The sequence below is a fragment of the Pseudopipra pipra genome, chromosome 6, assembly GCF_036250125.1.
Source record: "Pseudopipra pipra isolate bDixPip1 chromosome 6, bDixPip1.hap1, whole genome shotgun sequence".
Classification (NCBI taxonomy): domain Eukaryota; kingdom Metazoa; phylum Chordata; class Aves; order Passeriformes; family Pipridae; genus Pseudopipra; species Pseudopipra pipra.
Genome location: NC_087554.1, coordinates 23,304,151 through 23,332,066, shown reverse-complemented (window position 1 = coordinate 23,332,066; position 27,916 = coordinate 23,304,151). Strand labels below are relative to the sequence as shown.

The window sequence follows — 27,916 nt, the reverse complement described above, 5'->3', positions numbered from 1 at the left end:
TTGGATTTACTTTTTAATAGACAATTATTAAGCTTTTTTGATATCATATATACAATGAAAAGTTAAAAATTATCTTAATTTAAAGATTGACAACAAACCCATTCCAAATCGGACATACAGGTACATCTTACCTTTACAGATTTTCCATCAAGAACATCACAATCATAAATGCAGAGGTGAAGGAGGTAATTCTACTTTTTTTTTTTTTTTACAGTCAATTGCCCAATTTTCTCCCTGGCACAAAATAGAGATGAATTGCCATGTAAATGATCTAGCCCTATAAAAGGCCAAAGGACAAAACATGATTGTTAGGGGTCACTGGACATTTTGTGCAAGGGGAAACCACTCAGATGCTTTTGGATGCAGACACAAGGACCTGGTGCCTTTTTGCTGACCTAAGACTATAGATCAGTTTAGCAGGGCTGGTTTGGCTGTCCACATCTAAAAATATTGAACCATCTATTTCAAATCCTCTGTGTCTTTTAAGACTGTGCAAAACATAAACTTTTTACTGGCTTACTGAGAAAGACTCAAGAAATCACAGCAGCTTCACAACTCTGTAAGGAAGATGTTATAACTCAGTTAAACTGCTAAGGCCTGCCAAGCTGAGATCAGCCCCAATAGGACAGCCAAAACTGACTACTGCACTGTCACAGCTACTCTTTTAAAATAAACTTCTCAAGGGAAATATGCTGATATCTCATGATACTCAAGCACCAGGACATAAATCAATAGGTAGATTCAGTAAGAAAGTTCATGTGAATGAACCTGAGAGGCTGCAAAGGAGAAATAATGAGCAACAAACCTTCCTCTATCTTGTAATACCCACTGTGCAGACAGCAGTTGTCACTGCAACAGCTATCCCTCTGAGCTCCCCAATACTCTCTCCCATAGCAACTCAGGAATGAAACAAAGACTGCAGCGAAAAACATTTACTAGTAATTAAACGTTCCCAGAGAGTCAGACAATACAGTTTACAGGCACATCCCAGGGAGGTTATGAAGTGAAGCATCCCCTCAGAGCTATTGTTCCAATATGATTTTCATTCACAGCACATCCACTGCATTGGGCAATAAGATAAGTCTTAGTGGGGGTGAGACAAATAGGAGCAGATGTTTCCTGTTTCTAGCCTGACTTTCATTTGGTTTCTGTCATTGCTGCATATCCAGCTTAAGAGAGGGGGTGAACCGTGATGTCTAACACTTGTCCTATTGTTTGGGGTTTGGCAAATCTAAGGAATAAGGTTGCTTGCAGTGTAACAGAAAAACAGCCCATCCAGTAGGATGTGTCTGTAACCAGCAGCAACAGAGGTTTCAAAAGACAGTGAAATCACCCTTATCTAGTAACAAACATTATATCAGTGGAGGTAGAAAAGAGATTTCTTTCTCAGCCAAACTTGGGATCCTCTTTAATATCCAAGGGCAAGAGTAGCAGTCCAGGCAACTTTCTAATTTTGTTGCATTTAATTTTTACATTCAGGTTAACTTCGGTATTGAGAAACAATTCAAATGCTCCTAAGAAATGTAAATCTTCTCCAAAAGCCTTCCTAAGCTGCGTTTCAGTGGCAGCCTGTGGCAATAGGTTCTTTAAATTACAAGTAAAGACACAACAGTTTTTCCAACAAAACTAATTTACAGGAGTTTGTAAGTGTGCATTAATAGTGTCTCATACATACCTATATACCTGCACATTGAAGATGTAACTGGGAATTTCTGTAAATTTAGGTGTTTTACAAATCAGTACAACACACTGCTTGCTGAAGAGGATTCAGATGTGAAAAACTTACTTCATCCCTGTGGGTGGCTAAAATGTAAAACTGTAACCTGATAATGAAAATATAAAAATTAAGAAGATTAAAGACACCTTTTTTTTTTATAATACGACTAGTTTTGACAAACAGTCAGTGTCTTGCATGGATGCAGCAGAAAACCTGAGATTCACGCAGGAGGCACAGCAATTGCAGTTATGTGCTGCAGGTCTCTGCTTAGAAGGAGACTGTCCTCCCACCTACTGTGTGTCTCAATGTCCATAAAAATAATTTAATTAACACAGAATGTTTTGCCCTTTAATCCATATGACCACAGAAAAATTTTTGCTGGTGATGTTGTAAAAAAATAAACATTGGTCTCACAATGCAAAAGAAAATGTTTGTTACACAGTTACTCAAGCCAACAGTTAAAGCTAAAAAGGCAGAGGCCCACCAGCCACAGGCAATGAGCTCCCCCCAAAAGAGAGCAGCTCTACATTGTAGACAGTTGCTTTGAATGAATGGATGCTTACTAACCAGAGAGCTGCAACACATTTGATAGAAGAGGTGAATCATGCCAGTGAGACCATAGAGAGCAAGATTCTGTTTTATTCTTCCAGGTGCGTATCCTCCTTTGGACAAAAGTACGTGTCTGACATTTTTGAGAGAACCCATGAATAGACTCAATCCTCTGTGAGCAACAGAGAGCAGTTGTTCAGCTTTCCAATATACCTTTGTGAAAAGTAAGGGAAAGACAACATACCAGAATACAACATTAATTCCCATTTCCTTCCCACTTTCTAGCGATTCTTCTCTTCGGGGCCTTATATTCCTTATAGCACCTTTTCAGCTGTCATATTCATCACTCAGGTTTGTCTCACAGCTGCCTCTACAAGCTGCCGATATTGGGAAAGCTCTTCAGCTTTTCAGGAAAGTCATCTTTGTACAGGACGGGGTCAGCACGGTGCTCCACCACTTTTAGAGGCATGGTCCCAAAGACAGAGGCAAACTTATTGATGCATTCAGATCTGGTGAAAGGGAAAGCAATATAATTAAGAACCCCAACAACTGGGCTGGCTACCAGATCCCACACCAAAACAACTGGTAGAAACCTTCCCTCTTGTGCTTGGAAGTATTTAATCCATGCTGGCTACTAATAAATAAAAAGAGAGCCTCACTGCAGAGAGAACTGAAAAGAAGCTGGTGGTTTTTGATTTATCCATTTAATCACAGAGACAAGCAAGGGGATGCTGGCAGCAGCACATGTGCACTTGGAGGTCAAAGCTTCCCTTCTCCCTCCCCCTAGAATTCCAGTCATTCTTAAAGCAATGTACATGCTGTAAACCAGAACAGATTAACTGCCAACATGTCTCTTAAAGGGCCACTGTTGGGTCTATTTGGTTTCTAACGAAGGTTTTGCAAAAACCAAGGCTTTGTGAAAACTGAGGTCTTAAAAAAAAAATTTAAGCCTGGGTTTTTTCAGGCTTCTTCAGAAGCTTCATCTTTTCCCACAAAATAAACACGCCTCAGAGAATAGGCAGAGTTGATTGTACTGTAACTTAAAGGTGAAGCTCAGTCTTAATAATCTCAGGTGTCAGTAATGTGGAAGGGAACAGCCATGTGCTTCAAAAAACAATCAAACAGATGTTTAACCTTACATTGTTCCTTTAACTCTTTCACTGAAAGGCACAGTACCTGTGGAAGCAAGGCAGAGAAAACTTGGTTCATCTCACCCCAGCTAGTGCTCCTCTAACATGAGCTGCCTACTATACAAACCAGCTTTTAAGAACTTCAGATACTAAGAATCATGACAACAGTTCCCCACACATAACCGAGATAGCTACAAGAAAACAGGTCACATTTCTTTTGCCATTCAAAAGTGAAAACAAAAAAGAAATGAGTATTTTGACTCAGCTACAGAGACTGACATGCTGCAGGCACTCCCAGAGCAGGTCTCTTGCTCTCCAACCACTGCACCCTCTCTCGACCCCTTCAGAGGGTTAGGGGGTCACTGTGGCTCCAGGATAATTTTCCTCATCAGACCTGGTCAATCACAGCAACTGAGTGTGACAGTTTTGTGATGGGGACTGCTCAACACTGCCCCAAACACTCTTTTGAAGTAGATGGGACAGCAAAACTGGTTTTCAAAATTAATTTCTCAGTCTACATAGCTGTTTCAAGCTATAATGGTTATACTTGAGGCCATTTTCTGGCCTGAGAAAAGTGTTCAAAAACTACTTCATATGGGATGATACTTGAATATACAGGTAAATGTAGATGCTTCACTTTCTGCTACCGTCCCATCCTCTCATACCTCTTCCTATCTCATACCTTCCTACCTTCAGATTCAAATCATTGGGACCAGAAACAAAAGAAACAAAAGAAAAGGAATTCAGAGTGTAAGAGGAAACTCTGTACAGTAGGAAGTAACCTCTACACCTGTCATAAGCACTGTTTGCTCCAGGTTAGCACAGACCTGAAAGAGCAAAGGAGCCATCAGTGAGGACTGAAGTGAAGACCCAGGTTCAATGTCTGCAATAACAAGGAGAACAGTTGAGAGAGATTTGGGCTCTGGGCACTGAGAGGTTACAGTAACATGGAGAGCAGGAACTGTTTTCTCCAGAAACATTAAGCAGTTTCTGTTGCCTCCAGGAGATGCCCAACACCAGATACCTTAAACAAATCTGATTTTTAGGTAAGGTTAGACTTTCAAATCATCTGTTACTTCTGAGACATGTGGCTAACTAATCCATGATGTGTGTATTGGAGACGTCTCATGGCAGAAAAACCACAAACTTCACAGGCAAGGAGGTAGATGCACTGGGAGATGTGCATGTGAGAAGTTTGCACAGCTGCTGGCCCTCACTGGTTTCTGGAATACAAGAATACTTCTAGTCTACTGGTTCAAATCCTGCCTTTGCCAGTAATGACTGAAAGACATTGTAATGTAACAGCTGCTTGGTGGCCGGTGTGAAATGAATTAGTTATCTCAGCCTGTTGCCTGGTAGGCAGGTGTCCACATCAGACCAGCCATTGTCACAACCGGAACTAAGCAGCACCCTCAGAGCAAAAGACAAAACTAAATGGATAGCAGAGACAAAATTGACCTCTTCCTTCCAGAGGTTATACTCCCAAATCAAAGATGAGGTTTTAGAAAATATCAAGATGGAATCCTTCTACAGCCAAACTTGTTCTCATGGCAAATCCATTCAAGCATAGCAGTACAGTATCTTTAACGACCAAGAAACCATTTCATTGATAAAGAAATGGAAAAAAATGAAAAATGGAAAAATTAGTATGTTCTAAACACTCTGGCAGAAACAGAAAAGTTAGTCCTCAGGAAATCAACGTCAAATTCAAAGATCAGAAACAGGATATTTTCAGGGAAAGAAATGTCATGCACAAGTCACAAAATGTGTTTGAAAGAAAGTCACCTCTTTCCAAAAATTTCATCTCCTGCACTGAACTAAATCACTTGAATTCTGAAGCCTTTGCCACTTTTGGAAAATATAAACCAGAAAGGATATCAAGAACATTAAATATTGAAAGCTAGGTAGCAAAGTGAATGTAATGTGTCATCTTAATATGGAGGGAAGGTGTTTTTCTTGGCTCTGTCAATAGTTTTGCAAATTCATACTAACAGAGGCATGTTCACTTCCAAGAATTATTCTTTTTGTTTTTCCCTGCTCTGCTGACACCATGCAGTTGTGCTCAGCTCAACAAGAAAATAAGATTATGTGAACTCAGAAATTGAGAGCCTTACTGCTCCTGGACGACTGGATGAACTTGGTGTTTGTTCAGGTGTCTCATAATCAGTTTCCTCACTGTTATAATCCCAATAACTTTTTGGCAGGGTAACTCTGTACCTGTAGCCTTTGGCCAACTCTTACCTGGTTAGTTTGCCTCTTAAAGGAATGGCTTCCTATTTTGACTATAACAAACATTTATATGTCCTAAATAAAACATTGCTGTTAATGTTGCTGCAGAAGCAGCTCAGCCCTTTGCTGTATTTACTGCACAGGCAGTTGCCTTCCAGACTGCATTTTATAGAGTTCTCCATTTTTGAGAGCCACGATGCAAAGATGCTGAAGGTAGAAATCTCGTTGCTACTTAAATAATACCTGTAAATACAGGGATTATGAGATCTTCCTACAGTTTATTTTGTGACCTGATGTAAAAGTTAACCTCGGCCAAGAAGGGGATTCTTGGTTCAAAGCTTTCTTCAATTAATGTATTTTAATGATGGAGTTTGATAACCTTGGGGACTAAAGTCTTTTATTTATCTGAGATAAATTACACAGCAGGAAGAATAGCAGTGTTGGCTTTCCCATGTTTCACTGTATTGCTAAAAAAAAAATATCTCTTAATAAGAGAAAAGAGTTCAACTGTACCATCTTTCCTTTGTCTCTACTGAATGTGTCAAAAGGCCCAACAGAACTGGTTAGTTACATGTCTTTCCTGGCCAGATCTCCACAAACTTTGTGTTTGACTTCTCAAACCTTTTCCACTTACAAAACCATCAGGCAGTTATTGGGCATCTCTTTGCTATTTCTGAATCAGAAACCTCATGCTAAATGTTGTGCATGTACATGACAACCCTGATAAACTGTTTGTTTCACAAACAGTTCATTTCACAAACAGTAGGTTGACCCCTGGATATCTGGGCAAGTAATTAGCTCAGACTACCTGCTTGCTATTTCTGAATGCTAAAACACAAGGAGTCAGGCACTTTGGGAAGCTGCAAGTGAGGCTGATAATGGCTGTTTGCTTGATACCTCAGATATTGTTCTTGATACCCAACACCGTGAAGTTATCAGTATGAAGTTATTCTTTTAAAATATGACAAGGATTCCCTTCTCTCCTGACCCTGAATATAACTATATATATATATATATATATATATATATATATATATATATACACAAGAGTCTTCCTCACTGCTAATTAAGGAAAATTTGCTCTAGGAGTTATCATCATTTATTATCCACTTCTAGCTTAGAAGATTAAAAAAAAAACCTCTTTCAGATTTTCAAATAACTCCCTTATATTGAAGGTAGAGAATAAGCAGTTTCAGTATGATATCAAGGATTTTCAAAATGAAGACTGAATATACCCAAACTGTGTTTCTCTCCAGATATCCTCCTGCACTCAAACTCTTTCTCAGCATGTATTTCTTTGGCTGGGCAAATAAAAACATGTGGATTTGCAGTCAACCTAACATTTCTCATGGCACAGTATTCTCTACTTTTGGAAACTACAGAGAAGCAAAGCAACAGTTTAAATATGTTCTCAATAAACTGTCAATGACACTTTACTCTGAGGGTACAAGAACTGCTATAGACATGGAAACGTGACCTTTACTCTGCATCATAATGCACTTTGGAGCAAAAAGCACTTTTTCATCTTCTGTTTTTATAGTGTTTACCTTAATGAGAACCTAGTTCATGACCAAAATTCCTATGTGTTGTTGTAATGCTACTTGTAGGATCACAGGAAAGCTTAACTGGCTTCAGGTAGTCCATCTTGTAAGCCAGTGCAGAATTGCCAGACACAGGGCATGCTCTTGTGCTTCCCCTTCAGCTAATATTTAAGATTTACAAAACTTCTAGCCCCTTCCTTAAGTATTTTTCTGCAGAGTAATTTTTATGATCTTAATGGGGTATGTTTTACTTCTGACTTGTATACTTCTTGTTTTAATCCAGCCTTATTAAAACCCATATAACACTTTACACTTGCTGAGTTCTGCAGAGAAGGACAGAAAAAAGCTCACTGTTAATATGATAATTAGTAAGATAACCATTTTATGCCTCTTGCTACAAATCTGAAATGGTCTATTTTAAATGCAGGTCAGATTTTGTTTTTTGTCACCTCTTAGAATCATAGAATCATCAAGGTTGGAAGAGACCTTTAAGATCATCGAGTCCAACCATCTGTTTCTTCGGGTGGCCTCTTCTAGTATTATGCCCCTGCTTATCTACCCCATCAATTCTATGGCTGCAAATATTTTCCCCCAAGTTTGCAGGAGAGATGCAAAAGCCCAAGAAACCTAAAGTGAAATGCTTTAGTCAGTCCTAGATCTCATATTAATGCCACTTAATAACTAGTATGCACATTTATTGTCAGATAGCCCATTTCAAACTTAGGTGTTGAACAGCTTTGCAAAAGCAAAGAAACTATCTCTTATTTTACACATTCAGAAGGCAATGCGGAGAGAAGTTTTGTGTCTTGGTTAAGCTTGGGAAGCCCTTTTGCTGTAAAGCAGGGATTGCAAACCTCATACTTACAAACTTTCAATATTTCAGTCTAAAGTCACTGCCCTTCCCAATGTGTACCTCATTTAAAAATTAAATTCTAACAAAAATATAATAGCGTTGCCATTGTTAAAAACTGTGACATGTAATTGTGCAGGCAAACGCCCTTCATTAGTGGAAGCAATGTGCTTCACAATCCTTGGAGAAAAGACAATGTACAAATATCACTTCAAATTATATTGCTGCTCTTTGGTAAGCTAGCAACTGTCTGGTTAAAAAAAAAAATCATACTTAGTAAGTTGATATTCCACAGTAAACAGCGATGTGGTATTACTGAAAGTACTGCCAAACCCCTGAATTTCATCTATGTACCCTAGAAGCTTTACAGAAAAGCTGCTAAAAAGTGTGCCCTTTTAAAGTCCCTTTTTGTAGTAATCCACTTTTCAGTGACACATCACTGATTGTAGGAATGATTTATGCTAATACAATCCATGCAACGTTATTTCAAAATTAGTAATTTACAGAAAAACAGTCAGTGAGCATTTTTGATCCTAATTTAATGAGACACAGGATAAGACTTTAGGGATCAGAACAAGGCAATCAGAGAAAGAGAGTGGTCACTCACCTTTCCACCATGTGTGTCTGGTCCAGAGATAACCCATCAATTGCCGTGCATTCTGGACATTTGAACTTCTTTCGTGGGGTCACCTGGAGGAAGGCATGCCAGATATTATCAAATATCAACAGAAGGGACATTAATCTCCTTGCACAGAGAGCAGTGCAATACCTCTGAACATGCCTGCAGTGTAAGCTGAGCTGTTTCAAAAAGGGGGGGGGGGGGCATATAAAAAAAAAAAAAGCCACTCCATTCCTCCATTCAGCTCCATCTGGCCCAGCTGACTGCAAAATTCACAGGGGCCCAATAAAAACGGCTTGGAGGGTTTTTTCCTTCTGTAACCAAAAAGAAGTGGCGATGACAAGCTCCTTAATTCCTGTTTAATGACTGTTTTCTCACTGCCAAGGTCCCTGTATAAACACCATTTGTTCTTGCAGCCATAACAGCGATGAAATATAGCTTCCCATACTTCACCATAACGTTAATCCAACAGACGCTCTTTTGCTCACTCCAGTTAATAGCTGCCTGGCAAACTCTGCAAGACTCTCCGAATCACACAGAGGTGCCAAATTACTCTGCTGTGCCCTCATACAGCTCAAAAACTTTTCTAGCAAAAACATACACTTTATCTTCTAAAGACTTTTCTAAGAAATGCAGCCACCAGTCCCCGTAAATGATGATGGACAGATGGGAAAATGGACCCTGCTAATTGAAGTAACGCCTGGTGGCCTCTAAATCTCATTCCAGGTTGACACACTTTGAAATGAATGTACAGAGTGAATGTCTAGACCTGAAAACGTGTCGAAACATGTCAGGAAATTAATTCAGGATAAAAAGTTCATTTAAAGCTGATCTTGCAATTAACGTTCTTGCAATTAACATTCCTATAAATCAGCTGTTGTCAGGCCACAATAGAGAGAGCTGTGGACAGTTGGCAATTTCTTTGCTCTAGCGCTCTCAAATAGTTAAAATATATGTATGTGGGCATGTACAGACATACACACGTATGTACAGCTGTCATTTAAATTATCTTTTTCATCCCTCATCTAGATGGCTAAAATAACCACCAGAAACAACTGGTAAAAAACAATTCTCTGTTCCCAGTTAGCATAAAAGTTTTACTAAAAGGGCTTTTCTACCATGGAAGCAGAACAAGACATCATACTGGGGGAAAATGAGAGAAAAAGGAAGATTATATTGAGGCACACAAAATAAATTTATGTAAGCACTGTACATCACATTTTTAAATTCTGTAAAGCTAAACAGCAGAAAAGTCCCACCTTAATGACTGATTTGCCAGTGACATTTGCTACTAGAAAATTCATGGCAATATCTTCACAATTCATATGAGCATCCACCCAGTTCTTGATGTCTCCAGGCATTTTATAGGTGTAAAGATAGTTGAAATACTGAATGATAGAGGGAGAGAGAAAGAAGGAAATTTTAAATAAAGATACAGTAACTGCAAGACTAAATATTTCAGTCACAGAACAGCAGGCAGCTAAGTGATACTGCTGTGATACTGCCTTCAGCCAAGGACTACTTCAGCAGATAGAAAATAAATTTTGGGTGCTGAATTGCATAATTATTCCTTTCCTGACCAGCACACAAATTGCTTTATTATTAGTTTTCTTTTCTTAAACTGCTAGCTACAAAGCTACATTCACTGCAAAATTTGCTATTTACTTTCAGATCATGCAAACTGGCAAGAGTTCTGTAAGCTTATGAAGGTAAATAATGCTTATTTATACAGGGACAAATAAGTTGTTTTCACAGCAACTGAACGAGGTTTAGGAAAAGTCTGCAATCAGTTCTCTGACTGTTGTAAAAAAACATAATCATAGCACCACATAAAACTCATGGAACAATGGCAGACACACATACAACTCTTTTTTAAAGGTTCACATTGTACATTAGTATAGTACAAGTTGTATATTACCTTATGATAAAAGGCTGCCCCAGTGAGCACCATTGAGACTTCATTGGTCCATTCTGATTCATATTTCCATTTGTTCATTTCATGGTCCCAAAGATGCAGGCGACCTGGATATCCAACCAACCTGTCAGGGAACTCACGCCAAACCTGAAGAGAAAAAGATATGACACGCTACTAACCAGGCCTGCACAGAAAGCAAATACAAATGTGTGAATGCAACACATCTGCTTTGGAAGGGCAGAGTTACAGTGGTGCAAAGATCAGTTAAATTCTTCTAAGTCCAAATTCTTGGAATAAAAAGTTGCCTGGAAGTACAAAAAAGCACAAGTTTGCTGTGGAAGGACCCTACAACTCAAAGAAGCCATGTCCCAAAGCAAAAGGCCACTAATGCAATACTAAAATAATTGTTACAGAGAAATACAAATGACTATTCAGAAAGATTTTAGCCCTAACTAAAACCAAGCATGATTAAAATGAAACTTTTGATGTCAACTTCAGCAGATATGGCTACAACTAACTACTTTCACAGCTGGCTTTGGATCTAACCAACCTGCTTCCTTTGACAGGAACCGGCTTAAAAAAGGCTTATATTTTAATATTTCTGGTATTCTTTAGTGGGTGCTTGGCTGGAACTACTGCTACATGGAAAGCCTCTTTGCCCTCGACTTGTTCCAGACAGCTGGATACAATCAAGATACCATCCTTGTCACTCCATACATTATTTTATAGCTGACTACAGGATCAAATACAGTAGACAAGAACAAGGAGAAGGGCATCATTAATGCAACCTCAGTTCTCCACACTGCTGGCCACATTAAATAGCGGATAATTTTTGCATTAAGAGAAAAGGGAGAAAGGATTATAATTATTTGGAGGGATCCGAATGCTATTTGCTTGCTAAATACAGTATTTATTTTTGCTGATCAATAATGAAGTTAGTATTTATCTGCATTATTTGCAGACTTATTATTCAAAATCTGCTTAATACAAATAACTGCCAGGTTTATCAGAAGAGTATGAGTCCTGACTCTCCAACATACAGTTAGGTTACAAGAGTTTCTGGTTTAGTTTGGTAGTGTGTAAACAAGCAGATACACAAATTTTATTGTGTATGCAAGATCAACAAGAAGAACAAAGCATCTCAATAATCCCACTAGCCAACCTCTTTTCTCTGTACAAAAGGCAAGGGAACCCTACACTTGGATGCACAGTAAAGAAAGTGTTTTCTGGAATTCCACCATCTTGCAAACCTCACCTCATCAGCAGTTCACTTTGGGCACTTTTTATGTGTCAGTGCATTTCAGTTGGGAGGCCTGGACTATAAGGACTCTATGCAAGTATTTTGTCAAAGTAAATATGATAAAACAATCAGTTTTAAGTTACTGCTTCTGCATCTACACTTCCACGATTTTGCATTACCATCTACCTTTTCATCTATACAACTCAACACATTTTATTGCTGTCAGTTAATACAGCTTCAGAATCCCATGATGAGAGCAGTTATTATTTCAAATGTCCAGATGAGGAAACCTGCCAAAAATCATACAGGAAACAAGAATGGGAACCAGATCTTCTGACTCCTTGACTTGAATTTTATCCAGAAATCAATCTTTCTAGACAGTTCTAGGGCACAAGTACTGGGATAGTATTTAGATATGACAATGTTCCAACACAGAGGGTTCTTGAAAGTAGAGATAATTTGGAACTGAAGAAAGAGAATTCATAGGACACTTACAAGCTGGTGCCATCAGCTAATTAAAACAATACAGACTTTTGGCAGGCAAGCCAGAGAGGGCTTGAGATATCTATTTTGACACGATGTAAAAACTATTAATAAATAGCACAAAACTAAATGTATGACACTCAAAATTTTATTCCTCACTCTCTACAACTCAAAAAATTAATGATTTAATTTTAAACCTGAATATTAAGATGTTGGAAGGCACCACCACATAAGCTACTGAGGCTCAACAGAGGATTTGACGGAACACCACAGATCTGCACTGTATTGGGCTAAAAGTTCTTATAGAGGACATGGCAGCTGAAAGAGAGATTGAAGTTAGCTACTGCTTCCAAAGGGGCTTCAGTGCCTTCTCAACACAGAACCCTAGATTCATATCCCTTCTAGCTTTTGCCCTTAGTGTCATCTTCAGGAGTCCAAATGACATAAAATAAAAGCCAATTATAATGCACATTACTCATACAGATTTCTTGTATCACTCTGAATCTCAACCCTACTCTGATTCTGGCCTCTGAAAATTGTCAGTTCGATGCATCTAAAAAATAACTTAGGTGTTTTAAAACAAAGAATCCTTTCAAAAGTAATGCTTTCAAAGTCAGTGGAAAAGTTTGGCTTCACTAGCTCATTCAATGGTAATTTCTGGAAAGGCTCCCAGTACCTCCATCCAGCTCTTTGCCCAAATCCATACATATGTTTTGTGCCAAAATTAATATAAACAGCTACTGCTTATAAGGAAGCTTTCAGAATAAAAATAGTGGTAATTATTCTTATACTACTCTCTATTTTGTACTTCAGTCCATTTTCTTGTTTGATGGCTGCCTATAATTTATTAGTCTGTTAGGAATACATTCCATTTTAGCCAGCAAACTTATTAGCTTTTTCAGACTAAGACGGATGGCCTGATTTAATACTGGTAAGGGACACATCCAAGGGAAAACATTGCCAAGTGAAGAGGAGGTATGCTTCTTTGCAGACAAGTCATTCCAAAGACTCCGCTAGTCAACCCTGAAGATAAATATTTTTGGACGAAGCATCTCCCAGATGAAATGTCAAACAGAAGTTCTGACTTAGTAGTTTCACTAAAGTCTTGTAAGAAAAACCAGGAGAAAATGATAGTAATTTTGTTTCCAAGTCAAGTTCCCCAAGTGACATTAACAGCACAGCTAAAACACCCTCCAGTCTCAACTCTCCAGAGCTATTTCTGCCTCAACTATTCTGTGCTATTTTGCTGTGTCATCAGAACAGCTCATTCTCCACATAGCCAGAAGGACAGACAAGTATTTCCTTTTACAAAATATTCTCAAACATTTATGCATTAAATTTAATAGACTTTATTAAGTCACATGCAACTTCAGCAATTTAATGAACAGAAAAATAATCAGATTTCTAAAGCTATCATGGCAACATTTTCAGAATGAAACAGACTATCCTCTATAAATGAAAGAAACCCCAACCTATCAGTACTCCTTCTGTCTCCCAGAGCCCCATCCACTCTAAATTCTCCCTCAGTCCTCAAAGGAATGGCTTGTGCTATTACTGAAAAATAACAAAGCAAAATGTAAAGACAGAGTCCATTAAAAGATAAGTGATGCTTCATGTGGACACAATTTGTAAAACATCATCAGTTTGAAGAAGAGCTTTGAATGAGGCCAGCAGTGGATAATTCTTTTGCTAAGAAGAGTTACAGTATTCCTCATAAAGGAATGCTAAAACTAAACTTTCAATTGTCAAAATGGGTATGAAAGAACTTTTCTGAAGAAGGCACTCAAACTTTATGACAATTTCAGCCTAGTGAAAATGCAATTCAACACAGAGTAGATTTTTTTAAAGGAATGCCAGACATGAAGCGCTGAAAACCAGTTCTGAGACAGAATAAGATAATCTACTAACAGAAGACCAGTTTTCAACAGAAAAAATGCAAACTTAGCAATGCACCAAACAGTACATTTTATGAACAAAAAACGTAGACTCAGAGCAGTAATCCCCATTTAGATTATTGCAATTATTGCTGTAATAAAAACACTTTATCTTTGAAAGGACAAAGTGCTGCATAAGTATGTGATAAGAAATCTTCATGAACTTCATATTTGGAACCTGTTATCCCCATTTTTCAGGATGATAGAAATGCTAAGTCATCTGCCTCAAGGTCAGCTGAGATGCAGAGGTGGGAACACTACAGTGCTTACTTTCAGTCTCTCACTCAAACATCAAACACTTCAGAGGTGGCCAATGGTTCTGCTTTAATTTTTTTAAGATTATGATATGTTTTAATTTTTTTAAGATTATGATAGTCTAAATACTTGCTCCATTTCCTGGATCTCTCTGATACTCCCTCTGAACAACACAGATTGGTAAGTGGGAAAAACATTGACTAGTTATAACAGGTTTTTTTCCAGTGTCTCAAATCATGACTGTGATTTTATCATGTAACTTAACAGAAATACTTTTTTCAAAGTCAGAATGTCAAGAGTATTCTTCTGCTACCTTAATACAGCAGCACGCAAGGACTATTTTTCTGCTTGCTCCAATAGATTTATGCAAGGTCATAAATCACTGTACCATAATAGTTCACTTTTAACAAGTAAAAAATGTCTGACACTTTGAGTGTTACTATAATTTTTTATGGCTGAAAGTGTACAGAGATCAAAGTTTTCTGAATTTTTTTTTAGGCTTGCTCTATACATTCAGACAAGTCTGTGACAGAGGGGGTTTTGCCACATGTTTAAATGTAAAGTCTCAAGGATGTCAGGAGGAGAAAAGAAAATTACTGAATGTCACGTTTCCAGCCCTTCATATGACCAAAGCAGAAGCAGACCTACTTTTTAAAGAAAACTTTCTAGTAACATTATATGCTGCTACTGTTCCCTCTGGATTCCCCTGCAAATGAGTCAAGAGCTTGAGAGATACTTTTCTGGTTACACACATAAACAGATAAATAAATTATCACAGGCTGAGGACAATTTAAACATCTGGGAGCCAGCTCAGGCCTGTCAAGCAAGTCACAGACACTCAGGGCCAGAAAAGATCAATCTTCAGCCCCTGATTTCTGTGCCAGAGAGTAGGAATTACATCACCTACCCACTATACGAGGAAAATTGTGTATTTATAAAATAATCCCCTATGCTTCTGTATTCAAAGACATTTCCATTCATTTATTTTACAGGGGGGGAAGCCAAATTCAAAATACAAGGATTCAGACCACTCATAGGTTTGTCTGAACTATCTGCTCAATAAGGCAATTTTATTTTCCATTGACATTACTGTGTAGTAAGCTGAATTCACAGAGTCAAAAAGGAATAGGACTTATATTAAAATGCAAAAAACTGCAAAAGCAATAGTTTTCAGTCTGCCAGACTAAACAATCTCATGTCCAAACAGTTACATTCACACACTGAATATAAGGACTGTTACTCAGACAGTCCCTGCACCAAGGCACATCGTCCACAAAAGGCCAATAAATTAGCCAGCACACTCCAACAGCTAGGCCTGTTGGACTTCATCCTAGGGAATGAAGAGTTGCAAGTCCCAGCTGCCATCTAATCACACTGACTACAGGGGAATTCATGTCAACTTTTCTTTGCCTCATTTTGGTTTTCACTTTACTGTGTGAGTGACCAGACTCAATATATGTGATATTACAGATACTCTTCATTGAGGGTGTTAAAATTAACAGTTCAGACACACAAACACCAAGGTTCTGCTTCTCACAACTTCTGGCTGACACAGCTGGAAATCAGCTGCAGTTTGAATCTCTACTTCAAAGCCCTTCAAGCCTGCTTTGCCAGTAGCAGTGATTCATTTGGAACTACTTACCCAAGTCACCTACGTGACTAAGTCACTACTTACACTTAGTCACTTTATTTACTTTGAGACAGCCTGATGAAAATGAAAACCAAACTGCAAAGGGAGCCAGGATTTACAAAACATGCACATTATTGATCTGCCATCTTGGACTCCATCAGATCACTCTCAAAACTAGTAGTTATAAGCACCAACACAGACAAAAGTAAGTCAGCTTGCAGAACTGCCAACACTTGATTGCTCTGCTGCTGCAGTACAGTCAGTGTAGACAACGAAATAGAGAGAAGGCATATGTGGCCAAAAAAACCCCTTCCTTCAGTTGTCTTCTCTTCATTCCATCTTTCACACTTCATGTATTAACCTGCAACTCTTAACCTGGCAAGGGAAGTATTTCCTTCCTGGAGACACATATGATAGATTAAACCTCTGTCTCCACTACTTAACATCTTTGTTATTACATCAGCATACCTACATCACCACCAGACATTTCTGGAGCACAAAAGCTTGTTACAGAGCTGCTAACAGTCTCTTTCACTGGAGAGGGAGAAAGAGCCATGTTTTACCACATACATATACATGTTAAAGAAATACTTCCAACATATTTTAAAAAATATCATCTTGTATTGACAACTCCACTAAAGACTGCTAAAAATGAGACAACTATCACATTTACATAATCACAGAATATTCTGAATTGGAAGTGACCCACAAGGATCATCAAGTCTAGCTCACTGAATGGCCTTTACAGAGATTAAAGCCACAACCCTGGTGTTATTAGCACCAGGCCCTAACTGATTGAGCTAACATCAGGGTCAATTTAGTTAGCTTCTCCCATTTAGAGAAATAGTTTTCATAATTTCACTCCACTTAAGTAAGTTTCATGTTCTAGCTCTCACATACAAAGCCTAGTGCTGTTTTGCTCTTAATACTGCATATACAGATGTGACTAAATAATTCAAACCTTTCTTAAAATATGGTATTACATTTTCTAATGTTTATGATTTATTTACATATATAGTATGTTTGTCTTAAACATACACATAACAGCAATGTCAAATTGTCGACTGTGTCATACACTCAATTAAAAAGGGAAGATAAAACTAATTTGAAACATAGTTTTGAAAGGAAGACAACAGTGTTGCTTCAAGTGTATTTTCAACAAACAACTCAAATGACTATGAAGATGTCACCTCTTCGTGCTGCCACGGGTAACTGACTTGGACAAACTTTCTTTTTGTCCATACCCTCATTACCACAGCAGCTGTTGAAGCTTTGCCATTTAAAGCCTATGATCCATGTGTCCCCTCCTTGACATTTTTCAGTTCCTCTTTTCATTGCACTCCACCTTACTTCGGCATGTCCTCAAGAGGCCTTCTCCGTTCCCAACACTTAATCTCTGAAACTTGTCTGTCAAGACACTAACTTGGCTAGCACCTCTGATTTGTTTGAAAACTGTTTGGAGCTGTTAAGAGCAGTCTCCAGACTGCTTCCACTATACCAATTATACAATATTTTCTGGAGTCTCTTGGCATTCCTATGCCAGTGACCAAAAACCTTCTCTTAACTGGAAGGTTTTTGCATAAAGTAAAGACTATCTGTAAAAATATTTCAGTCAGCATTGAACTGTTATGGTGAAGAGGGATGCAACAATCTCAATCAGCAGACTGTGCAGTGGTTCCTCCACTTGATATACACATGCAATGTTGAAGTGGACAGCCTAAGAGACAGGAAATTCTCTTACCTCATAGCCAAACTGGAGTTCATCTGAGGTTAGCATAATGATATCATCATCAATAGCCAACACTGCTTCTGTTTCAATCTCATCATAGGGGAAGAAGCGGTTGCTAAGTTTATTTTCTGCAGTCCTAACAACCTTCAAGGGAACACGAATCTTTGGCCAGAGAGAATCTAGAGAGAAAAATGAGAAGAAATAGAATTCAGTATAATACTTTACTTCTGCGCACCTGTCTTTGTGCCTCTTTACTCTTTTTTCTTCAAATCTAACAAGACCTTCTTAATGGTGAAACACCTGTTTCAGTTTGGCAAATGTGAGCATATGAAGGTGAGAGACAGAAGTTCAGCCACCTCCGTAGCTCTCTACAGAGAGCTTCAAGGACAGCTACATGGGGGATAGCTTGCCCAAAACAGCAATCTGCAACAATCACAAAAGAGTCAGAGATAATACGTATTGGTTTAGGACATACAGCAAGAAAAGATACTTCACTCAACTGCAACTAAAATAATTTGAAGTAGCAGTATACAATCACTGACTGCGAGTCTAGGGTCATAAAGAATTTGAAAAAGAATGTTAGTTCTATCACATGCTGAAAAAATAAATTTTATTATATCAGTAAAACATTAATCACTATTGACAGATAAGGAGTAGATTCTGTGTCTCAGTAATTTCTTTCATCTTCAAAGTCCTAAGTCATAGTGATAATTTTAAGCTAAATAAATACAAACGGATTCTAACTTGTGCCCTACAGCATCCTTACAAGTAGAATAGAGCACTGGATTACATAACATAAATATTAAAATTCACAAGTCAAATGATGATTTAAATAGCAAGAAAATCCTTTGTAGATACAAAACTGGACCCAATTCACTCTATGATGGGATTAATTTCCATTTCTTGCTATGTGTTTAACATGTAGCACCTTAAGTGTCACATTAACAGCTTTGGAACATATTCCACAATTTTCAAAATCCTATTTTATTCCTACAAAGTTTAACTGCAGGTGTAAGTATAAAGCACCAAGCTAAAAGAAATAGAACTAAAGACTGAATATTAAATCTTAATTCTGAATGCACATAACCATATACATTTTCTAGCACAAAGCTTAATAGTAGTCATTACTACAGTTTGATGTATCCCAAAAGCAACTATTCATCAAAAAGTATTTTAATTAAAAGCTAAACAAATAGCTAAACAAGTACAAATGTGATATGTTGGTTTCTTCCAGCTTTCACATAAACATGTATTTTAACAAAAATTTGAGGGAAAAGAGAGCATTGTAAGATGAGTCTAAGTACCTTCCAAACAGCAGACAGATGACCACTTGAGTTTCTTACACTAGTGAAATGGAGGGGATAACAATGGTAAGAAAAATAAGGGAAAATACATTAAGTCAAATACAAAAGGACTGCTCAGAGAATTTATAAGTTGTGCTCTGTGTCAAATGAAAATGTGTATAAGGACACACCTTGATGGAGCTGATTCTTCTTCTCTACTCAGGAATATTGAGGCCATACCTGGAGTACTGTGCCCAGTTCTGGGCTTCAAAGTGCAAGAGGGACATGAGCAGACTGTAGAGAGTTCAGCAAAGAACCATGAAGGTGATGGAGGTACTGGAGCTTCTCCCCTATGTGAGGAAAGACTGAGAGGTCTGTGGCTGTTTAGCCTGGAGAAGAGAAGGCTCAAGGAAGGTCTTGTCAATATGTACAAATACCTGAAGGGAAGGTGTAAATAAGATGGATCCAGACTCCTTTCACTGGTGCCCAGTGACAGGACCACAAGCAGTGGGCACAAAAAACCACTAGAGGTTCCCTCTGAACATCAGGAAACACTTTTCTGCTGTGACGGTGATTGAGCACTGGCACAGGTTGCCTGGTGAGGTAGTAAAGTCTTGACTCTTAAAGATATTCAAAAGCTTTCTGGAGATGGTCCTGTGCAACCTGCTTGAGATAGCCCTGCTTGTGAGGGGGGTTTGACAGGATTATCTCCAGAGGTACCTTGCAAGCTCAGCCCATTCTATGCCTCTGTGGTAAGTGGAGTCTCTAAGAACTGATACTGGGCCCTAAACTACTGAAATTTTCATCAATGGCCTGAAATACACATGAATTGCCAGTGCAATCTGCAAGTGACACAAAGCCTGGAGACATGAAAGATAGTGAGGACAATAAGGTCATACAGAGCTTAGTGAAGTCTGTATGACTGAACTGCTTAGTAAACTAGATGCATTTGAACAAAAACCAGACTGCCACCCAAACTGACACACGGTTAAACACTAGAATCAAGGTGATTTTTTCCCTAAAAGCAGCTGCTGAAAAGGATTAAAGGCTCAGAGTGGACATTAGTTCTCAGCACACTGCTGGGGCAAAATGGATTGATGCAATTTTTGCATATGTAGATGGGTATGTAGAAAGAAATGGGGGCAGAAAGAAGAAACGTTACTGTACACAGACTGAGACAGATGCTAAAATACTGTTTTATTCTGCTGTTTGTATTTTTCAAACCATATTAAAACACTGAAAATGGTGCGGGAAAGAACCATATAAGTTATTTGAGGTCATGACAAAATGCCTTGTGGTAGAACATGAAGATCAATTTGTTTAGCTTACTAAAAGAAGGAACAAAAAGTGGATTTGATTAACATGTACATGTACCTACACAGGAAGAAAAATGCCATGTATCCTCAACAAACTGGAGAAAGACATAACAAAAAACAATGACCGGAAACTGAAGCCAGGCAAATTCAAAGAATAAGACATTTTTAATAGTAACAGTGGTTAACCTCCAGCAGAAGTTAACAAGGACAGTAGCTGGTTCTGTACCTCTTATCTTTCAACAAGACTGGGTATTATTATAGAAGATGCACTCAAGTTAGAAGGCACTGGATTGAAAAGAAAAATAATGTAGTGACTCATGACTTAAAGGTCAACCCAAATGGTCTTACAGCACCTTCTGCCTCAAACTATGAACTGTGAGATTGTTGACTGTCATGAGGAGGAGAATAGGAAGCTCATATATAAACTACTAGAACATGAAAAGTAAACACAGAGATTCAGAAAACAGCACAAAGAAGTAAGATAGTTGTTTCTGTGTTTTCAGAATGAAAAGTGGAAATGAAAATAGGTGTCAATGAAAAAAAGCCACTGTAAGGACCAAAATAAGAGAAATCCTAACCTGAGAAAATGGTTTTGGTTTTTAAACAACAACATATAATCAAACTCTGGAAGTGTTCTCAGCAGAAGAATCTGAAGAATGCTAGCTGACAGACAACATCAAAAATAATGGGTTTCAACATGATACAATTATGCACGGGCACTTCCAATTCCATTATAATCCAAGAATCAGATCTGCTTCCAAGACAGTTTTGCACTCTTTCCACTGTCAGTCTGTTCCACTAGGAAGATAGATAGTACCAGAGAAGAAGAGGAGCTGCTTCAATCCCATATGCAAAGGTAAAACTTGCTCTTGGGAAGGAACGTCCACATCCTCATTGCCACTGGGCCTCTCAGATTTAACAGCTCACAGAACACTCAAAAACCCACAAAGCTGCACACTTTTTTTAAAGACACCAGAGTCCAAACAGTGCCTCACTGGGGAAAACAAAGCAGTATTTCCAAACCACAGTAAGTCTTCAAAAGTCAGTTTTTCTTGGAGCTATACTTTAAAAAGGAGGATTGGCATGCATGGGTGGCCAAAAGAAAGGAGAAGAAATGTAGTGTGATATTAATTGGCAAAATTTTTATTCAGTTTCCTACCCTGAGGTTTCTATTGTGGGATTAAAAAAGTGACTGTAAAATCTACCTTTATCTGTGTGGTCTTGTATACTGTGGTATGTATTTCACATGTATGCACGTTCTTGTCCTGTTTTACTTACCTCTTGTCCTTCTACCAGAAGGCATGAGGCATCAGCTCAAACAACACCACACTACTTGAATGGCTTATAATATTGATTAGTATCCAGCTGAAAGGATTCAACCCCATTACTGATGGACTCCAATGGAAGTCACAGTCACCCAACAGCTGGGGAGATACAGCAAGTTCCTTGGGGCTACAATAAAAATGTTTCAGAGCACTGATTCCAATTATAGTGTTATGAGCTCAGTAGGACACCACTGAAATTCCAAAATTTTCAGCTTACTAGTTATCCTAACCTCAGGAGTCAGTAACACTGAATGACCAGAACCATTTACTGCAAATTAGTACTCTTGAGTCCGCTCACTGCTTTCTTACTGGTTTACCATATAATGTGCAAATACCCATTTATAGTACCTAACAAAGACATATCACTGCCTCATAAAGACTGCAGACTGTGTAATGTTTGCAAGTTACTTAAAGACCTTTAGATAATTGCCTATAATTATCCAAATGTAATCCCAGCATTGGTATCAAATAAGTTTAAGTAGCCTCCTAGATCCCAAAAATACCAAAAATTTGTATTTATAAGTATCAACAAAGTTTACATTTTATACATGTTAAGTAGCCTTTTATTCAGGCTTTATTTCCTTTCCTGTCTACTGCATGTTAAAAAAAAATGACAACCCAACTGCAACAAAGGAACATACTGTAACAAAAATTGAAACTGAAGAGTCACTAGGACTGAAAAATAATAATTCAGAAAAACAAGCGCACATACACTTTTAACTTCCAGCTCTTGAGAAAAATCAACTTTTGAGAGCTTACTAACAGAAATGCCACTTGCATAAAATATGGTAACAGAAGAAAAAGTAATGAAAACTGTATGAAAAATGAAGATGTAATCTAATTATAATCAGCACTCATCTCGGATGTCAGTAAATCCTGTTAAATCCACATGATTTACTAAGGTCTTGGAAAGTCTCTCAAAATGACCAGTTCTCAACAACGGGTATGTTACTGTCAAATATTTGTGCTTTGGGAAACTTAATATAATATTTCTGAATTTAGCCTTAAACTAATGAAAAGAAAATGCAAGCATTTTGGATAAACTTTGAATAAGACATGAGGGTACTAGTTACTCTGCAGCATGTAAAATGCACAAGGCTACTTGCTGCCTAGAGGCTGATTTGATACTGAAGGTTGCTGTCCCTGTGGAGATGGAAGTGCATGGGAGGTGTCATGACTCAATGACACCTGGGTAGCCACTTCAGCAGTCTGGGCAAAAATGACTATCACAAAGGACAGCAGGTTCCACTCAGAGATCTAATTATTACAAATTCACTTTGCCATAGGAACTCCAAAAAGAAATATAAAGTCAATAAAAAAGACAAACTCACTTCAGAAATCAAAGTTTTAGAATCCATCAGGAGGGTTAAAACTGCCTATATTTATTTTAAAAGAACCACAAAAGAAGAGTATTTGTACTTTTCACACAGGAGGAATGCACTTTAAAGAGAAGTCAGAAACAGGGTCTGCCACTTCTGTGATGTCACATTTTGAATTTTCAGATACTGCTTTGAAAGTTCTGAGAAATCTCAGCACTAGTAAAACATATATGGAGGAAATTCTCAGTTTACTACTTTGTTATAACCAAGGTAAAAGCATAGGCTTTATTCTTACAGTAAGACGGCACTGCATCCTTTAACAGAGTATGACAAGGACAAAAGAAGCCCAAGACAGGAAGGCAGATGAAATCTCACATCATGGCGTGAGATCCTTTCAGAATACAAAAATAAAAATGCATATTTGGACTGGGGACTACCCTTATTTTCTAAAAAATCAGTGAGGACTTTCTGTGATGCAGCAGAAGATAGAGGTAAATTATGAAAATAAAGCTCTCTGGAGTGTATACAAGTCTATGGATATATGGAGTTTGAAGAGAACAATATGTGTTGTTTAGGACTGATAACCTGGCTCCAGAGTATTAATTCACAGTATGCTCTTACTTCCCAAAACTTCTAAGGAGCCCACTTAGGAATATAAAAAGGAAAAACCTTTACAGAAGTTGTGCAAGGTAGACTAAGATCAATAATAAACTGGCACAAAACATCTCTAAACATGCTGTATGTACCTGCAGTTGCACAGAATCCCATACACCACACTCAATTTTCATACCTAATCTTTTGTACAACCTCTTATCCGATGCTCATTCTAAGTGGTCTACAGTAGTCTGCGTGGATGCAATGAATTGAACATTCTTGACGAAACCTACTAAGTACTTTTTCATAATAATTCTAATACTGAATGGCAGAACTTAGCTGGAATCTGAAGTTTCAAAAAACTGTCAGAAACAACAACATCAAGCATGTTACCTCTATTCATTACCAGAATTCTTTCCATAACGGCTGAGTGAAAAAGTCTGTCCAGAGTTCAAAACAGTTGCTTTCTACCTACATTACAGTGATTATATTGTTCTACAGAAATGCACAGAATTTCTCTTGTATATATTAAAATAGAATATTTGTTTCTAGGACACTATTTGGGGCCCAGTTTTGTTAAGATGGGTTTATTAGGCTAACTTTATAGACTTTCTTAGGAAATAATATTGCAAAATGTTTGTAAGATGACTTACGGGAGACTAAAACCATCATGAATTAGTTCTCTAGCTAACCAAGGAAAATGGCATTAAATCCATCATCAAGAAGCCAAATTAATTCAAAACTTAAAGAGAAGTTAAAAAATTCCTATCAGTGTTGACTACTAAAGGCTCACTATGCAGAAAAAAAACAAACCTGCCACTGAAGATTTTTATTTTAAAGTTAATGCTTCCTTAAGATATAGTAATCCAAAGGATACTCAGTTTCCTTATCCCCAACTGTTTATATCAATGTTGCCTATTAGTAGCGTAAAATAGAAATACAAATATTATTATTTCAGTAATATCATAAGCCTTATAGTCTGTATCTTACTCCAAGTTTGTCAGCAACTTAGCGTCAGGAACCACTACCAACACAACGAGATAGGAAGGACACATTCCTTAAAATATGCTTTTAATTTTTATAAAACTGAACCTACAAAGGAATCAAGCTACCACATGTGATTTGTAGCTTGTTGTGTGTTTACTAAGAGTAATGCATTTATACATTTTAATACAATTTATGGGTAGACAAAATCTTTTATTCACTTGTCTGAAACAAACGTGATGACATGTTGGTGGAAATTTCTATCACAGATTATTTTCTTGAATTTCAGAACTAGCAATTTAGAAAAATACAAATGAAAGGACAAAAGTATTTGGCTGACGGAGAAAACCATCATTTCTATACAAATATTCCCAGCACCAGGCACTTGGACCACAATGTTTATTTTAATTGATGCAGAGCAAGTGAGGAAAAAAAAATTGGTTTTTTTTCTCTGTAATATTTCAAAGCTTTTAATATTTTTATTAGTATTATCCACACAGTCATGGGCCTACTGACATTACTGCTGGATTGATGGGCTTCTTGCACACAATGCATGGCAGAGAAAATATGCAAAACTCAGCCAAAGACACAGAGCAGAGATCACATTCTCTAAATCCAGAGAATACTTAAGATGAACAGGCTGAAGCTATAAAGTTTTAAGGTTCCAGATTAGAATCATTATTGTGTGTGATATTTTCTCTCTGCTATTTCACCTATATAAGATTCAACATTTTTACCACCAAAAACACTCCGTAAACTTCAAAATGTTTGCACAAGACATTTGTGTTGCTCATAGATTTGTGTTGTTTCTTTTCACTGATCCTAAAGAAAACACAGAACGATAAGTTCAGACTTGCACAAGACAGCTCTCAAACATGCTAAGTTACAAGAGTGATCCTTGCAAACTCACAAGACAAAGGGAAAAACAGTGCTACTGATGTCCAGCCCACATACATGTAGATCTCCAACTTTGCATTTTTATATGCTATTTGGTTGAAAATTTTTCAGTCAAGTGTTCAATTAATCCATTCCCCTCTTACCTGCTTACTTTCTTATCAGCCAATATGACCAAAAATTTGTCAGTTGTATCAGAGCTGCATCTGTCCTGATGGGCCTAGGTTTGCAAGGAGTTTGTTTCCACACACCTTGCACACCCCCCACACCTGTTACCACTACACAGCACAGCAGGCAAGCTCAGCTACAGCCCCTTACGTGTCCTGAGGGATGCTCAGCAGTACTGATGGCAGAGTGACCACAGTTCCATCTTGTCATTCATCTGACAAATTATCACCATTACTTCATTTGCAGGTCATGCCGACAAATACATCTTTTCACTTACACTTTACTAAATGCTGAGGACAAGTAAAAAGGGGTTTTATCTTATGGAATATTGCATTTGTTGAGGGGTACAGTATCTTTTTTTTCTGGATGCAATTCTGTGCCATAGGATGACTCTGCCTGAGCAGGGAGGTTGAACCAGATGACCCACTGTGGTCTCTTCCAACCTTATCCATTCTGTGATTCTGTGATCTTAAATTTTGTACAATAATTAGAGTCTTTAATTTTTATTCTGTTTTCCTCCTAAGTCATGAGTTTCATTATATAAAGGCATTTTTGCAAGTACATAGCATTTACTAAAACAAACAAACAAACAAACAAAAACAAAACCACCAAAACACAAACAAATAAAACCACAAACAAAACCCCCAAAATGAAAGACCAACATTCTTTTTAGAATTTGCATGTACTTCAAAACTTTCCATTCCTAGGGGCAGATTCCTTCTATTTCCAATACATATTGCTTTGATATTTTTCTGGTGTTGATAGAGGAAAGAAAGGAGCAGCTACATGTCACTTGTGTGGCACTATGCCAGCAATATCCCAGGAAACTTAAATCCAGTTCTCAATTTAGTTTACATACTCTCTAAGGAAAGCAATTTGGATGCTCTTCACCCAGCCCTCGTATTTACACATGAAAAAAAAAGTAAACACACAAAGGGTTGCAACGACAAAAGCCAAGATCTGCCTATGTACTGAAACATGTCCCTTACATGGAAAGGACCAAGAAATACAGCATTTGATGCTCTAGAAGGTTAAGTACCTCTGCTTTACTACAACCAATTAAAAGAGAATAGCCATAAAAGTGCAGATACTACTGTAGGGTAATAAACCAGATTTTACCAGTGACAGTGGTGCACATTACAAACTTCAAACTCATTCCTTGTTCTAATCCATCAGAAACTTCCTGGCTTTAACAGGCTATAAACAGCAGAAGCTTTGAAGTCCTAGGATTAGGATCACTAATAGACAGACTGAACAAGAGACTGGCTGAAGAGCCAAGTGGAATGCTCTGCATGGACCTGGAATAAAACAAGGTAATTTAATCAAACTGACCTCTCTCTAGCCATAGGCCAAGAGATTACAATGGTTGTAACAGCAATAAAGGGATAAGGGACACTAGAAACAAATAGTTATTCGCTTTAATGCAATGCTTAGGCTAATACAAGGACAAAACTGCCTATGCTTTCAACTGTGCTCTTGAATCCACAATTTTAAGCTCTACAGGTAAAGGCTTTTTTATTTTTTTTTAACCAGTTTATGACTTAGCAGTAATAGAGGCAGAATTAAACACACTTTAATTTAAAAATTAAACACACTTTAACTTTCAAGACTAATACAATGATTTAAAAGAAAATGTCATTCTAATGATCTATTTGCTTCAACTCTTCTTTATCTCAGACTCAATGGAAATGTGGAAATAATTCATTTGGGTCAAATCCACCTGCATTCAGTGATCACGTAACTAAATATAGCACTAAGCCTTTTTGCTTCTAGAAAAGAACTTCTTACTGCAAAAATTCCAGTTGTTATCAATTTATATGCAACAATTTTTACTCTAAAGGGCTGTAAAACATTTAAAAACCCACTAAACTAAAGGTATTTAGCATAGCAGTATTACAAAACACTTTTTAAAGCAAACAATAAAACTACTGTGCTTTAAACTGGAGCAAGTTGCCAAAATGGCAAATGAGCCAAGTGAATGGTAGCAATGGCTTGGCTCTGAGAAGTAGTTAGGAGATGGTAAATTGAGACAAGTGGTCAGGGATTTATCTTTACATTGTATCTTGCTGCTATGCAGAATAGCTAAGTGAACAGTAGAATGCTGCAGCAGCTGAAGCCTCTGAAAAGAGAATTACTAAGCGAGGAGTCCTAACACTACAGAAGACAGAAGAATCCACAACACAGCATTTTTTTTGAACATGTATTCCTAGAA

The 27,916-nt window shown here is 37.7% G+C and overlaps 1 protein-coding gene across 1 annotated transcript in view; it reads right to left on the bottom strand.

The window, feature by feature from the left end:
• EXT2 (exostosin glycosyltransferase 2) overlaps positions 1–27,916 on the bottom strand; it is a 75,736-nt gene continuing 47,820 nt past the window's right edge. Inside the window, exons 10-14 of the mRNA XM_064657810.1 lie at positions 17,834–18,000; positions 10,554–10,697; positions 9,895–10,023; positions 8,624–8,706; positions 1–2,775 (exon numbers count right to left, since the gene is read on the bottom strand). Coding sequence (XP_064513880.1) covers positions 2,637–2,775; positions 8,624–8,706; positions 9,895–10,023; positions 10,554–10,697; positions 17,834–18,000 — 662 coding nt within the window. The 3' untranslated portion in view covers positions 1–2,636. The remainder of the gene's footprint in view (positions 2,776–8,623; positions 8,707–9,894; positions 10,024–10,553; positions 10,698–17,833; positions 18,001–27,916) is intronic.